The sequence below is a fragment of the Hermetia illucens genome, chromosome 6, assembly GCF_905115235.1.
Source record: "Hermetia illucens chromosome 6, iHerIll2.2.curated.20191125, whole genome shotgun sequence".
In the NCBI taxonomy this organism is placed as follows: Eukaryota; Metazoa; Arthropoda; class Insecta; order Diptera; family Stratiomyidae; genus Hermetia; species Hermetia illucens.
The window spans coordinates 32,691,328-32,705,441 of NC_051854.1; the positions used below are offsets into that span (position 1 = coordinate 32,691,328).

At 38.3% G+C, this 14,114-nt stretch overlaps 1 protein-coding gene across 15 annotated transcripts in view; it reads right to left on the reverse strand.

Annotated features, from left to right (window-relative positions):
- Nucleotides 1-9,180: 9,180 nt before the first annotated feature.
- The window catches only part of LOC119658934 (transient receptor potential cation channel trpm), a 489,577-nt gene continuing 484,643 nt past the window's right edge, over nucleotides 9,181-14,114 (reverse strand). For all 15 annotated transcript variants that reach the window (XM_038066779.1, XM_038066781.1, XM_038066780.1 and 12 more), the window contains one exon: nucleotides 9,181-11,342. In XM_038066779.1, coding sequence (XP_037922707.1) covers nucleotides 10,482-11,342 — 861 coding nt within the window. In that variant the 3' untranslated portion in view covers nucleotides 9,181-10,481. The remainder of the gene's footprint in view (nucleotides 11,343-14,114) is intronic.

A 14,114-nucleotide genomic window follows, 5' to 3' on the forward strand; every position in this document is an offset into this window, starting at 1 on the left:
TATATATGTACGTACGTGAAAGCGAAGGGAATATTTTCCAAATATATATACCGGGGGGCATTTGTTTCCAGCGTATTTTGACCACTTACTAAATATTCCTTCCATTTTAATTCTGTTAAGGGGAAGTCGCATCGCGTCCTTAAAGAACTAATGCTCAGCTACCTAATTGGATATTATTTAAATAATAAACTTTGGTTTTACACTCTCCAGGCTCTAAGTAGCGCAAGTCAGTGAATCATTCATTCATTCAGAATTTTTAAAATTAATTTTCAGTTGTAAATTTTAGAATGAATTTCTTTAAATTCTTAATAAGTATGCGAAAGGCCTTTCGAAGAAAAAAAATGACCGGGGATAAAATTCAGAGTTCACGATTAAAAACTACATGAAACATCAATAGAACGATAGGCACAAGAGAATCGAAATCTGCACAACGATTACGGAACCACGCTTAAGGGTGGAAATCTTTGTTTTTCGCCATAAAAAGTTCCTGTATAGTCCCTAAAGTGATGCAATCCTAATATGATGATTATGTGGCTTATGTAACAGTCGTTTATTATTTTCACAGAAACAGTGTAGAGACAGTTTAAGTAAGCATAAATCACTATAAACTTTGCTTTTCACTAACGAAAACTTTAAATACGTTTATTTCAAAACGCGTTTTTTCCCGTGCAGTGCAACAGAGTGATTACCCACAAAAAAATTTGTCTGAATAGCTTTCAATGTCAATAACATCATGCAATTTTCCAAATAACAATCAATGCTTCCGATTTTTCATAAAAAATATTGAAAAATCCGTCTTTTACAGGGATTTCCCCCTTTAAAGTAGGTAGCCGACTAAGTTTTCACACCTGCAATACAGTACTATTTAGATGTTAAAAAAGTAGTGCTATTCAAATTCCTAAGATGTTAAAACATATTTGCTTGATTGACGTAGCTTGAAAATTCTCTTTGAGCAAAAACCATTGAACGTATGGTACCTTCTACTGCCGTTTTGAGCTGATATTACACAGGATACTGAATGTAGGACTCATTGATCGATAGTAAAATTTTTGCTGATATGGTTTGGGAAATTCTTGAAAACCGGATAAATCTAGTAATGTTTTAGCGTTCTTCACATATCATCAATTGTTACCAACTTGCCTTTCTTGGATGAGCTCTGGGTCGCCATCATTGACTGCGCAATCGTCCTAAAATTACAATGCAATGGCGGGGACTCGAAATTCAACTGAGAGGTTAGAAGCATTTCAACAGCACGAACGTTATTTGATTTAACAGTGACCTAACAGTAGCATTAGGACTGCGCTGGAGATCTGAATACGGTACTGATTATATACAAATGTGCCACGAGTTTCATGTGCACAGTAAAAATCATCCTGGAAAGGTATCTTCATTTTCATGTCATATGTGGTACTAGCAATTTTACCCTAGATGGAAAAGCGATATTCTATGTGAAGTTAAAAGCACTTTCAGAAAGGTTCCCAAATGTGACCTTTAAATCGCTTTAGAAGCCATGGTCCGCGTATCAACAATAACAAACAACCTCAGCGGTGGGAACACTCAAAGTTTCCCCATTTATGTTGTTATTGCTAACATTCAATTTGAACTTGAATAGTGATCGCAAATGTAGATGTTTATAGCGCTTACAGATTTGCCGTTGCGAGGCAGCTTAGAATTACTTGATTAAACTTGATTACGAAAACTGCATGACACATGATTGAAGAAGTGGGCGCAGTAATTTTCAGCAACTCGGATCGAGATGTCAAGTTACAGCAGAAGCATTTTCTACCTCAGAACAAATTATCATGCACACTAAATTAGTATAATGATAAGTTGGCGTTTCGAAACGCAAATTGTACCATTACTTATTAAGAAGGGACTTTGCTTTAAGAGGTAAAAAAATCGATTTTTTCCGCGTCAATCAATTCCTAATATATTTAAGAACATACACACGAAGTTATAGAGTCTAATACTTAATGTTTTCGTAGACGCAAAGCCAAAAGCCGGGCAGTTACGGTGCAACAGAATGGCTATACTACAGCATACTCGCTTCCTTTTGAGTGTCGAGCCCGAATTATTTACTTGAGAAGGTAACGGACTTACAACACAGTAGTCGACTGTTATATGGATCAGGAATAACTGATTAGTGAATAACTACTGAAAGTATTGAACAAATTTTTTCTTATTGAAAACTTTGAAGCTCGTTTTTTAGAATCCCCATTTTGAAAAACCACCTTTTTCCTTTGAAACCGCCAAAAGTTTAAAATTTTCGGATTCCTTTCGGTCTTTTTAGTTCATTTACAAGAAAAAAGTAGAATAATGAAAACTACTCGAATTTTTCGTCTCACAAGCGAGTTCGGCTCGTTAGGATCGGTTGCGCCATTTTATTTTATCATAGGCTTGATCGCGAGTCCACCATCCAGCGTATAAAGCCACCGTTGTTTCGGCCAGCCTTTTGGTCTTTTCCCATCGACTTCGATGTTCAAACCAATATCGGTTAGTGAATTATCGTTAGTGCAAATTATGTGACCATACCATCGAAGTTGCCTCTCACTGTTTCCGCGGATGGTGCAACCCCATATTGATCGCAGATATCCTCATTTCGGATGTGGTCAAGGCATGTTATGACACTGGTCCAACGTAACATATTCGTCTCCATTACCGCAAGACGCCGTTCGTTGTCTTTTATAGTCGGCCAACACTCAGAACCATAGACAGCGACTGGACGGACGACATTGCGGTAAATTTTAGATTTGAGACTTTCGTTGATATGTCGATCACAAAAAACGCCAGTTGTGTGCAACGCCACCTGATCCAGGTTGTGCTAATGCCTGAAGCAATTTCGCAACGCAGTTCTCCATTGGCTTATAGAATCGTTCTACAAATGCTTCCCTACCAAAAACAAAATATCAGGAAAAAAACGCGTTCTTGAGACCTCCCAAAGCAGTTTGCTTCTTCCTTGATAAATGTGGTGACCTCCCATCCAAATCTCAATTTGGCCATGCAGAGATTGAAACTGAATGTGGTCCTAGACCAAATGAACATTAAAATATTTAAAGCTTGTATACGAATTTGTAATTGAATATATATACTTAATATTATTCATAATAAAAAATATTGCTTTTTGAAAATGTTGATATGAACGGAGCCTTTTAACCACTACAAAAGTATGATTGACCGTCTATAGTAAAAGGTATTCCACCTTCGATATGTGTTGAGAATAACATGTGCTTTCATTTAGTGGAAATTCCTAAAATTCAGTTAATAAAACATTTGGAAAATTTGCATGACAAAAACTAATAGAAATTAAGTTAAGTTTTTCTATTGGATATGCGTAGACATTCTTCTATGACTAGACGCGATGTACATGTACGTTCTCGTATTAATCTTCAATTATTTCAACTCTAAACTTGTTCCCGTTGCCTCATTTACATTCATTACGAAAATAGCGAAATCAGATCAGAATTAATGTCATTATCCAAAGTGACGCACAATCAATATTGTCACAAGATCTAACGAATTTGGATAAACGGAAAACTAAAGAAAGTATTTTTAACTGACTCGCAGACTTTTCAACACAAACTTTCAACATTTTGAATCTATTGTTTTATGTTAACTTTTGTCTAAAGTTTGGAGAATGGGCCATACCTATAATGCAACTTTAGATTTAATTTTTCTAGTTTCTAAGCAATTCGAAAACCAAATCGGCTTCTAATGGTTAAATGATCTGATCATATGGGCGAAAAAGCAGACGGCAATTGGAGCTGTCGTGGTAAAGGCGCAATGCGGGTGATACGTGCATTGTCAATTTATGAGGAAAAAGAAGAAATGAACTCAATTACGTCAGTATGTCGGTCATTACGACCGACGAAGAACTTGGAATCAAACTAAAACTACGATTCACAAAGTGGCCTATGCACTCTCGGAGTCACCAAGCCCAGTGTTTTGGAATGACGATGTCCAACCAAAGGTTCGTGCGTATCCAAAAAGTGCAGGGAATGTGCAAGAAAATATCTCATAGTCAACGAGTGCAAAGCAGGATTTCGATTGCTAACATACCACAGGCTTAGATAAGAGAGCTTTGAACATAACAAGAACTGAGTCTGATTCAAATCAACCTCAAGCATATGCGGTATCTGCTCTCACTCACAACTACACCACAAAGATAAGGAACTGCATGCGAACAGCATTGGAATTCGTGATTATGATGGTGTTTCGTATCAGTCAATATTACACTCGCAGCGATCACAGAGCAATATTATTTCATTTCTAAAATGGATCGAGCGATTGAGGGCATTTTCACAAAAATGGTGCTGCAATAGTGGATTGATTCGTTAACGCATTTAAGGGATATATTCACAAGGAGCTGTTGAAAAAAATGGTTACAAAAAAGGGAACCGAAATAACGCACACAACATTACTTTGCTGAAAAATCGAGAACTATCCAATAGAACGGAATGATAAGATCGGTAGAATCATCAGATCGACCACGGAATGATGGGTTGCATCAGGCCAGGAGGCTGTCAGTGAGCCAGAAAGGGATTGGACTACTGCGAGAAACAAGAAGCTCAGGGGCAACACGGACTAGCAACCGCCGCGAGGAAAGCATACAGAATTTTTTATGAAGAAATTAATAGAACATAGACAATAGCTCACATTTTCTACCACGAGAAGAAAATAAATATAGAAAAAGAAATATCGCTTTGCAACCGTACAGCAACTGAGTAGGTAAATGGGGTACCTCTCTTAAAGGAAATATTAGCACAATAGAGATCAGCGCGATTTCTATCAAACTTGGTGGGATCATGCGTTATATTATAGCCTTTCCACCTTCTAAAGTGCGTGTGACAGACAGACAGTAAATCGACTTTAATAAGGAGACTCCAGGAATACCTTTCCCTCCACATACACCCGCGGAAGTCAAAGGTGCGCTAAAAATATGGAAAAGGGAAATCTAGAATGTTGATGAAATGAAAGCAATACAGAATTAACAATCAGCTTTAGCTCTTAAGCGTAATATGATTTGAGGAGCCTATTTCGGAAGATGGCACAAAAAGTAATTTTTCCTATCGACAAAAAGAGTGTCAGTGAAGGATATTTTTAATAATAATAGTTGGCGCAATAATGCATATTGTATCAGGGCCTTGAAGTGTGTTAGGGCATTTCATTCAAGACCGTAACGGTACATTGCAATGCACTGTAGTAGGCAATGTGGTCAGCATTGCGCTCGCTTGAAATTATTATCCTGATTTGACTCAGGTCGCAGCTGAGTCGACTGGTATCCAGTCCCGATAACAAATCCCTCTGCCACCAGTGAGATTTGAACCGCGACTTTCCGTTACGACAGGGCAGCGTTCTAACTGCTGTGTATAATAAACAATTTAGCAAATCCTTTTTTTCCAAGGTTTTTAATCTGAGCAAATATGGCATATGGCGAGACGTACAAACTGCCTTCATCCAGATCGAGCAGGCGGCTATCTGCGCGAGATCTTGGGCTGCACATCAATGAAGGCAAGACAAAATATATGGTGGCAACGTCAGCACCGAAGACGAATCAACCAACAACATCAAACCGCACTGGTCAAACACAAACACGAACAAGAATAAGGATAGGGGAATACAACTTTGAGACCGTTGACAATTTCTCCTATCTAGGGTCGAAAATCACAGCCGATAACAACTACGATGATGAAATCCGCGCACGGTTGTTGTCAGCCAACAGAGCCTATTTCAGCTTACAAAGACTGTTCCGCTCGAAACGTCTCACTATAGGGTCAAAGCTCTTACTGTACAAGACTATGATCTTGCCAGTCCTCATGTATTCCTCGGAAACTTGGGTTCTTAGCAAGAAAAATTGCGAACTCTTGGCCGCGTTCGAGAGAAGAATCCTCCGAAGAATTTTTGGCCCCCTACATGAGGATGGACGATTCCGTAGCCTACACAATGACGAAATCTATGAGCGATACCATGACCGTCCGGTTGTGGATAAAATCCGGCTCAATAGGTTACGGTGGGCGGGTCACTTAATCCGTATGGATGAAGATGATCCCATCCGGAAAGTCTATAAGGGCAATATCTATGGTAGGAAAAGCAGACGAGGCAGACCCTGCCTAAGATGGAGCGATGGCGTGGGCCAGGACGTCAGACAGCTTTTAGGGATATCGAATTGGTGGACCTCGGCGCAAAACCGGGATGTCTGGAGTTCCTTATTAAGGCAGGCCTAGACCGGATACCGGTTGTTGCGCCGTTGATGATGAAATATGGTATACAATGCATTTTCATATTCGCCAGTAATTTAATATCTTTACTGCGTCAGATTCTGTGGTACATTTTGTTATACACCACTGTTACAGAGAAACGGTATGTAAAGCGATTCTTCATGAAATTCTAAGTAAAAAATATGGAGTAATTATTTCTCGATTTTTTAATCCTGCCACAGGAATTTTAATTTCTAAAATAAAATCGCTGCCTTTACACCGTTAAAATAATAATAACTCAAAAACTACGATAGCCAGAGCAACCTCTAACTGTAGACAGAACTCCATACTAGAATACAATACAGTTTAGTTGTGAAGGTAGAATAGGCTGGGTAGAAATTTTTTCATTTTTTCGGCTCACATTTCCAGTCCCCTAACTACAACTAATAGGCTAGTTAGGATGAAACGATGTTAACCATAGTGAGACAGGGATTCATTTTTGGTAAGAAAATGATTACACTATTAGCCAAGCATTAGCGTAACCTGGATGAAGTGGCGTTCCACAACTGGGATTTTTTTGATCGACATATCAACGAACGTCTCAAGTCGGAAATTCGTCGTTTTGGCCAACTATAAAAGACAGTGAACGGTACCTCACGGTCATGGAGACGAAGATGTTAAGTTGGACCAGTGACGTAACTTATCATGATCACGTTCGAAATGTGGATTTCAGCGATCGTGGACAAATTGCGAGGAAGGCGCCTTCAATGGTATTGTTACGTAATTCGCGCTAACGAGGATACACTAACCTAAATTAGTTTGAACATCGAAGTCGATGGGAAAAGATCAAAAGGCCGGCCAAAGCGACGACTGCTTGATACATTGGATGGTGATCTGAAAGTCTCGCGACTGCATCCAAATCTGGCTAGATCGAGCAAAATGTCACAACCGATCAAGATGAGCCGACCCGCTTCTGAATGAAACAAAGGCTGAAGAAGAAGCAATCATTCTAAAACAAACGTTAGCTTTAAGGAAGTCATCGAATTGGATTTATATGGTTCACTGGCCGGGCTCAATGAAGGACGAATAACTCTGGTAAAAATTATAGACTTAATGAACTGCCCTATTGGCTTTAAATGCTACGAAAACACAGTACAAACATATGAAGAGAGGATCACAATGGCCAAAAGAGCTAAGACGGTTGCGTCGAAAGAAGCCCCTTTGTCCAAAAAAGTAGCGTAGAAAGAAGAAGACCGGCATTATATAGACTCAGGAGTACATTCGGTGATAGCAGTGTGGTATAGCAGGAATAGCAGATTGATCAATTGTAAGCGTTAAAACTTGATTTTTTATAAAAATATTACCTCAGTAAATGGTAAAAAAAAATTTAAACGCGTTTTTCTCCAATTTATATATTGCCACACTGCGGACAATTAATCTCAGGATTTATTAGCGCTTTCCATGTGACAATTTAGCAGAATATTACAAAAAATAAAAGAAAACCTTGCAACAGAATAAAAGGGCAAAAATTGCCGACTTTTTTTCAACATTCGACATTTTTTTTAACCAAAAGAGCTAAATTATCATGTAAGAAACCTTCCTTCTTAACATTCTGTTTGTTTTTTATGTTTGAGATGTGTTATTTCTGAAATTAAGTGCCCGCAATGGCACAATGTATTTTTGGAAGGACTAACTTCCAGCGCCCTCTATATTTTTTTTTTGTAAAAATGATAAAAACCGAAAACAAATTGTTTGGTACTCTTAAAGCCTAAAATAAGGTTTTGTAAAAAAATCATCGTCATATGTAATGAAATAAATGAGAAAAAAATTGAATTTCTTTGTAATTTATACTACTTTTTACCGTACTAGTATCTTAACAGAAGAACGACAATTCCATTGGTTTACAAGAATACCATAGAAGGAGTTCTTTCTAAAAAAAATTATACTGCTATGGTTTAATAATGGAGGATGATGACTTGGCTTTTTTGAAAATAAATTTCTTTCTTATTTTCCGAAATTCAATGACTATAGCTAATTGGGTAATTAAGATAAAACGATGTTAACAAAATCTTATCGTAACCAGAGAAACAGAAAATTCCAGAAAAATGTTAAGGGAGTAGTTTTGCGTAGAAAGCTGTTATTTCTACCCAGCTTAATTTTTTTCAAGTATTCTAGAGTTAAATTCTAACTATAATTCAACGTTTATTCCAATACTTTAGCTATCGTAATTCTTGAGTTATTATGGTTTTAGTGATTAAAAGGTGGTGAGTTTTTTAGAAAATAAAATGTCTGTGGCAACTAGAGGGTTAAGGAATCGAAAAAAATTACTTAATATTTTTACTTAAAATTGTATGAGGAATCGCCTGGCATACAATTAACTCGATAGTTTTGAAACACTCTATATACTGTACTATAAAATACGGTAGCTAGGTGGCCTGGACATCTAAAATGTTTCTCATATAAAACAAGTCGGGAAACCGGAAGCTGGACGCTTCAGGTACGAAAGGTTTTGTGTATTTCTAAGTACGTAGCACATAATATTTGCATATGTTATGTGAGAATATCTACTTTCGGATGATATTGACGTTGATAGTCTTGAATTTGCAAAGAAGCGACAACTTTGACGTATTATAACTTAGTAATAGTGCGATTTCCACCAAATTTGATGAGATCATGCTCTATGTTATACCCTATATTGCTGCGAAATTTTTTCGGTTTAGTAGTTTCTGAGAATGGCTCCCTTAAAGGAATGATCACTTTCAACTCCCCGCACTACCCACCTTTCTAACAAATGTCAAAACTGAGACCGGCTTCGACTAACCGAGACCTTTAATTTGATACCCCACATGACTATATTTGATGAAAAAAAATGTACACCCCCCTTTGGCATGTATGGGAACCTCCCTTTAAATTCGTCGTAACAGGATGTAACTCACTGTATGCGTGAGCGTTCACAGTTCCCAGCTTTCTACCAAATTTGGTGTCAATCGCTGTAACAGTCTCCGAGAAAAATACGTGTGACAGACAGACAGACAGACAGACATACATACAGACAGTAAACCGATTTTAATAAGGTTTTGTGTTTACACAAAACCTTAAAAAGAACAAAATAGTCCATCTTCACCTGCCGCATCCGACAGGTTTTCGTCTACTTCGGATATGTTGTGAAGAACACTGAAGCCTGTAGTGGTGCTGAAACCAAAACTTGATTAATATAAGAGTTCCCTCATAGTTTTTTACAATATTACTATTATGAAAATATATACCACGAAAAAGTTCAAGCAAACTTAAACAAATGTTCAGGAGAGGCAATATTGATTGTCAGGAGCGTCATAATATATTTAAATTTTCCGTTTCGTTGTTATTCCTAACATTAACTCTGATCGATCTGGTAACTAAACAACGTGATAAAATTAACGAATCGATTTAACATGATATGCAAATTATTCCTAGTCTCTGATAACATTTTATCGCCTTTGGCAGATTCTGTTTCATATACTGGGCGGTTGCTTTCCGGATGATTTAATACTAAAAGTAGACTTGTAACTCGTGGAAGTCAGGAAATCCGTTTCAAATATATGTTAAAAATTAAATGATTTTGACATTTTGAAAAGCGGAATTTTAATATCGTGAGACGAGAAAACAGGCAGCAAGACTCATCAACTTAATTTAAACATTACTGATAGTACGAAAACTGCGTATGGCTGCAGAATTGAAGTTGTGTGCCTAATAGGGAGTTCCAATAAATATAGAATTTTACTTTCAACAAATCTCCCATATAAATCCAATGATATTTATGAATTTATCTTATCTCTGTCTAGGCTTTCCTAATTTTTCATAATTTTCTAAAGATCTTGGCAAATCGTATCGTTCGCGTCACGCGAAATTAATATTTTAGGCAATTTTGTCTTTGCGATACTCGCTAACGAAATTCCGACCCCGACTTGTTCTTAGTCGACTTTAACACCAAGAATTCGAAAATTCTTATATAAATGACAAAATTAATATTAAAATATACAATCGACTTAGCAAATATTATGCTGGCAATACTACTTAACAACTAAGATCATTTTTACAATATAGGACAATGATTTTGTAAAATTTCCTTAAAAAATAATTTTTACATAAATACAAAATATACAATTTGCTATTTAAAATTCCGAATCTAACAAGGTAAAATATAACAGTGTGATACGATTTCATACAAAACAGAATTTATGTGTAAAATTAACTATTATAGTGATAAAAATTTCCTATTTAGTTAACGCCATTCGTTATAGTAAAACATCAGCACATTGTTTCATTGTAAGGCGGATCTTTCTCCGACTCAGTGCTGCTTTTAATGTTTGACGAAAGTTTGGCAATTTCATCCTGGACGAGATTTGTACTGATAGTTGGGATGTTTGTGCGCTCGTCCTTCGGTTCTTCTGTACTTGAGCTACTTTCTTTCAAGATATTCAATCCAGATTTTGAGGTTGTTGGCGGTTTTAGTGAACTTTTAAGTACTGAACTTGCTCCTGGTGTGGGTTTTTTCATAGTAATGTCTGTTTTATCCGACTCTGAAACCGTTCGTTGCGGTGAGTATTTACTTTGGTCAACACTGTATTGCTTTTTGAGGACTGCTGATCTAGTGGGAACAAGAGACTGGTCTGCAGCCTGGGCAGCCCGCACATCTAGACCACCAAAAGAAGCAGTTCGAAGTGGTGTAGTTGATTTCGTATCGATGATGGTAGTATTGCTTGCTTCTCCGTCGATGGAAATATCATTTGTTAATGAAGCGTTGTCGATATTAAATGACCCTGTCATAGAGGTTGTTGTATCGTTTGAGCTTTGTTTGATTACTTTGTACGGTTGAGCTGAATAGTCTGTTTCTGTGCTTGAATTCTTTTGTAAACTTTCGCTAGACTTTCGAAATATCAGGGTATTGTCAGGTTGGGAAGTATTCAAAAACTCGCTGGTAGTCCGCATATAGCTGTGGGGCTGCGTCCGAATTGGTGGAACATCTGTTGAAAGGTGACGTGTTCTAAGGACTGTATCTTGGCCACCACTTTCATTCCTGTGGGATCCGCCTGAAGGTTTCGAGGGCGACAGTTCAATGGCAGTTTCTCTTCGAAGGGGATGTCGTTGGCTAAACTCAAAACCAGTAATCTAGGATTGAAGAAGAAGGAGAAAATTGAATTGGCGTTTTTTTTTTTTAATTTGCAAAGTCATCATTTTTTGTAATCAACTAGCAATAATTAAGTTTAAATGCTATTAAACCTGAAACCTCAATAGCATTTTATTTAATGGTATGGTAGATTAGATTAGATTAGTACACCTGGCCACATTTGATATAGAAATTTTCAGCTTGGAGCCAAAATCAATCATAGAAGGCGGTGATCTGAATAATATTGCAGCCACTTTACCAATTACGTATTGTATTTGTGTAAGTATGTATTGGCTGTTTGTAGCTGGTTGCTTAGTTACATGGATTCGCACACACAGAAGTGCTATACAAATACGACACGCAATATATTAACAGATGACTTGACTCGGCCTCAAATCGGATGACTCATTTCTTTTCCTACTTCTTTGATTAGTTTCACCTCCTGTGCATAGCCTTCTTGGTCATTTATCGAGACAACTGTTTAATAAAACTATCAATGCTATAATGATCAATATATCCTTACGTATGCGAGAAAAAGTGATGAAACTATAAGTCATCAACAGCGCAACAACCGGTCTACGCCTGCCCTAATAAGGAACTCCAGACATCCCGGTTTTGCGCCGAGGTCCACCAATTCGATATCCTTAAAAGCTGTCTGCCGTCCTGATTTACGCCATCGCTCCATTTTAGGCAGGGTCTGCCTCGTCCTATTTTTCTGCCATAGATGTTGCCCTTATAGACTTTCCAGATGAGACGGTCGTGGTATCGCTCATAGATTTCGTCGATATGTAGACTACGGAATCGTCCATCCTCATGTAGGGGGCCAAAAATTCTTCGGAGGATTCTTCTCTCGAACGCGACCAAGAGTTCGTAATTTTTCTTGCTAAGAACCCAAGTCTCCCAGGTATACATGAGGACTGGCAAGATCATTGTCTTGTACAGTAAGAGCTTTAACACAATGGTGAGACGTGTCGAGCAGAATAGTTTCTGCAACCGTGCGCGAATTTCATCGTCGTAGCTGTTATCGATTGTTATTTTCGACTCTAGATAGGAGAAATTATCAACGGTCTCAAAGTTGCAGTCTCCTATCTTTATTCTTCGCGTTTGATCTGTGAAGTTTGATGTTGTTGGTGAGTTGGTTTTTGTGCTGACGCTGCCACCATATATTTTGTTTTGCTTTCATTGATGTGCAGCCCAGCCCAGTAGTTGGGTGGACTTAAAGAAGATCGTACCCCTCGCATTTACCTCAGCATCACGGATCTCGAGGGTCAGGTTAAAGAGGACGCATGATAGGGCATCCTTTTGTCATAGACCGTTGTTGATATCGGATGGTCTTAAGAGCGATCCTGCTGCTTTTATCTGGCCTCGCACATTGGTCAGGGTCAGCCTAGCCAGTCTTATCAATTTCGTCGGGAATCCGAATTCTAAAAGTACGCAGGATGAGCATCGTAGTGTATAAGGTTTCATCCTGCTGACTTGTTGGTAAAACTTCCGCGCTTGGTGCGGTTGCTCCCTGTACTTTTGTAGTTCACAGACTTGTTGGTTCCCCCAGGCTTCCTTTTTCCGTCTGTGAAGTCGCTTCTCCGCTCGACGGAGTTCGTGATAAGTCTCTGCGCGTGCCCGCGTTCTTTGAGAATGCAACATTACTCGTTATGCGGCATTCTTCCGTTCCGTTGCTAGCTTACATTCATCGTCAGCCGTTCCGACTTTTTTTGCGGCTGGGGCCAAGTATCTTTGCGGCCGTATTAATGATAACGTATCTACATTCTAAGAGAATAGTCAATTATTTTGATTATTTACATTTACTTCAGTTGTTGCATGGCCAAATACACCATCTATGAACACCGTTTATGTATTTTGTGAGCACTAACATATAAAAAAGCCGGATAAACTCTTATCCCCATTCGGTTTTGGTGAACAGCTTTAACCATCGAGCGAGGTCAAATATGTTAGGTAAGGGAAAGTCCGCACTTTTCACTGTAGGTAAGACATGTAAATTTGAATTGTACATGATATACTAGATACATCAATTCGTGGTTGCCATCTGAATATGAATAACAAAAGGGGTGCCAACATAGGTTTCGAAAAGGAGAGTCATCAGATGGTTCGCTAAGTTTGCGTGTCGCCACTTCATCTCCTCGCGGACTGTTTTAGCAATCCGCATGTCATTCATCAGTGGAGAAATGTTGACGAGCACTGGGCTGCCATCAAAAGTGCTTTTATCTCTAGCTTAGGTAAAATTATCGGCCTCTTTCTAAAAAAGTAACAAGTCCTGGCTGCAAAAGCCTGGAGGCGACTCGATGAGCCAAAGGAGCTAAAAGCTCTGTTGATCGCTGTGAATGGGAGTGAATGCGCTTCATAAAAGGAATTCCCCTACCGCATTAGTAAAACAAGCTGAAATTGCCGAAAAAAGAAACGATTTCGCTATCATATATCGTATCAGGAAAGAACTCACTCGTGGTAGGCCTTTTGATGGTCCAGCGAGGAGCGTTGAAAAGGTGGTGAAAAATGAATCAAAGTATGCAGATTTCAGAGTGCTAGCGATTCCAAACCAAAAAACTTCCAAATATATCGCAAGTAGTCTAATCAATCCATTTTAATTTTTCCCTGACAATAATTCCTATCAGAAAAAAAATCCTGTCAGGGTAAAATTAAAGTGGTCGGTATTGAATTTGATGGGTAAGCTCTCCGAGCGTGCGAGCAGGTGAATCCCGATACTTTTAGGTTGCTGCCAACAATTTTTTATCCATTTTACTAGGCTTTTTCGACAATCC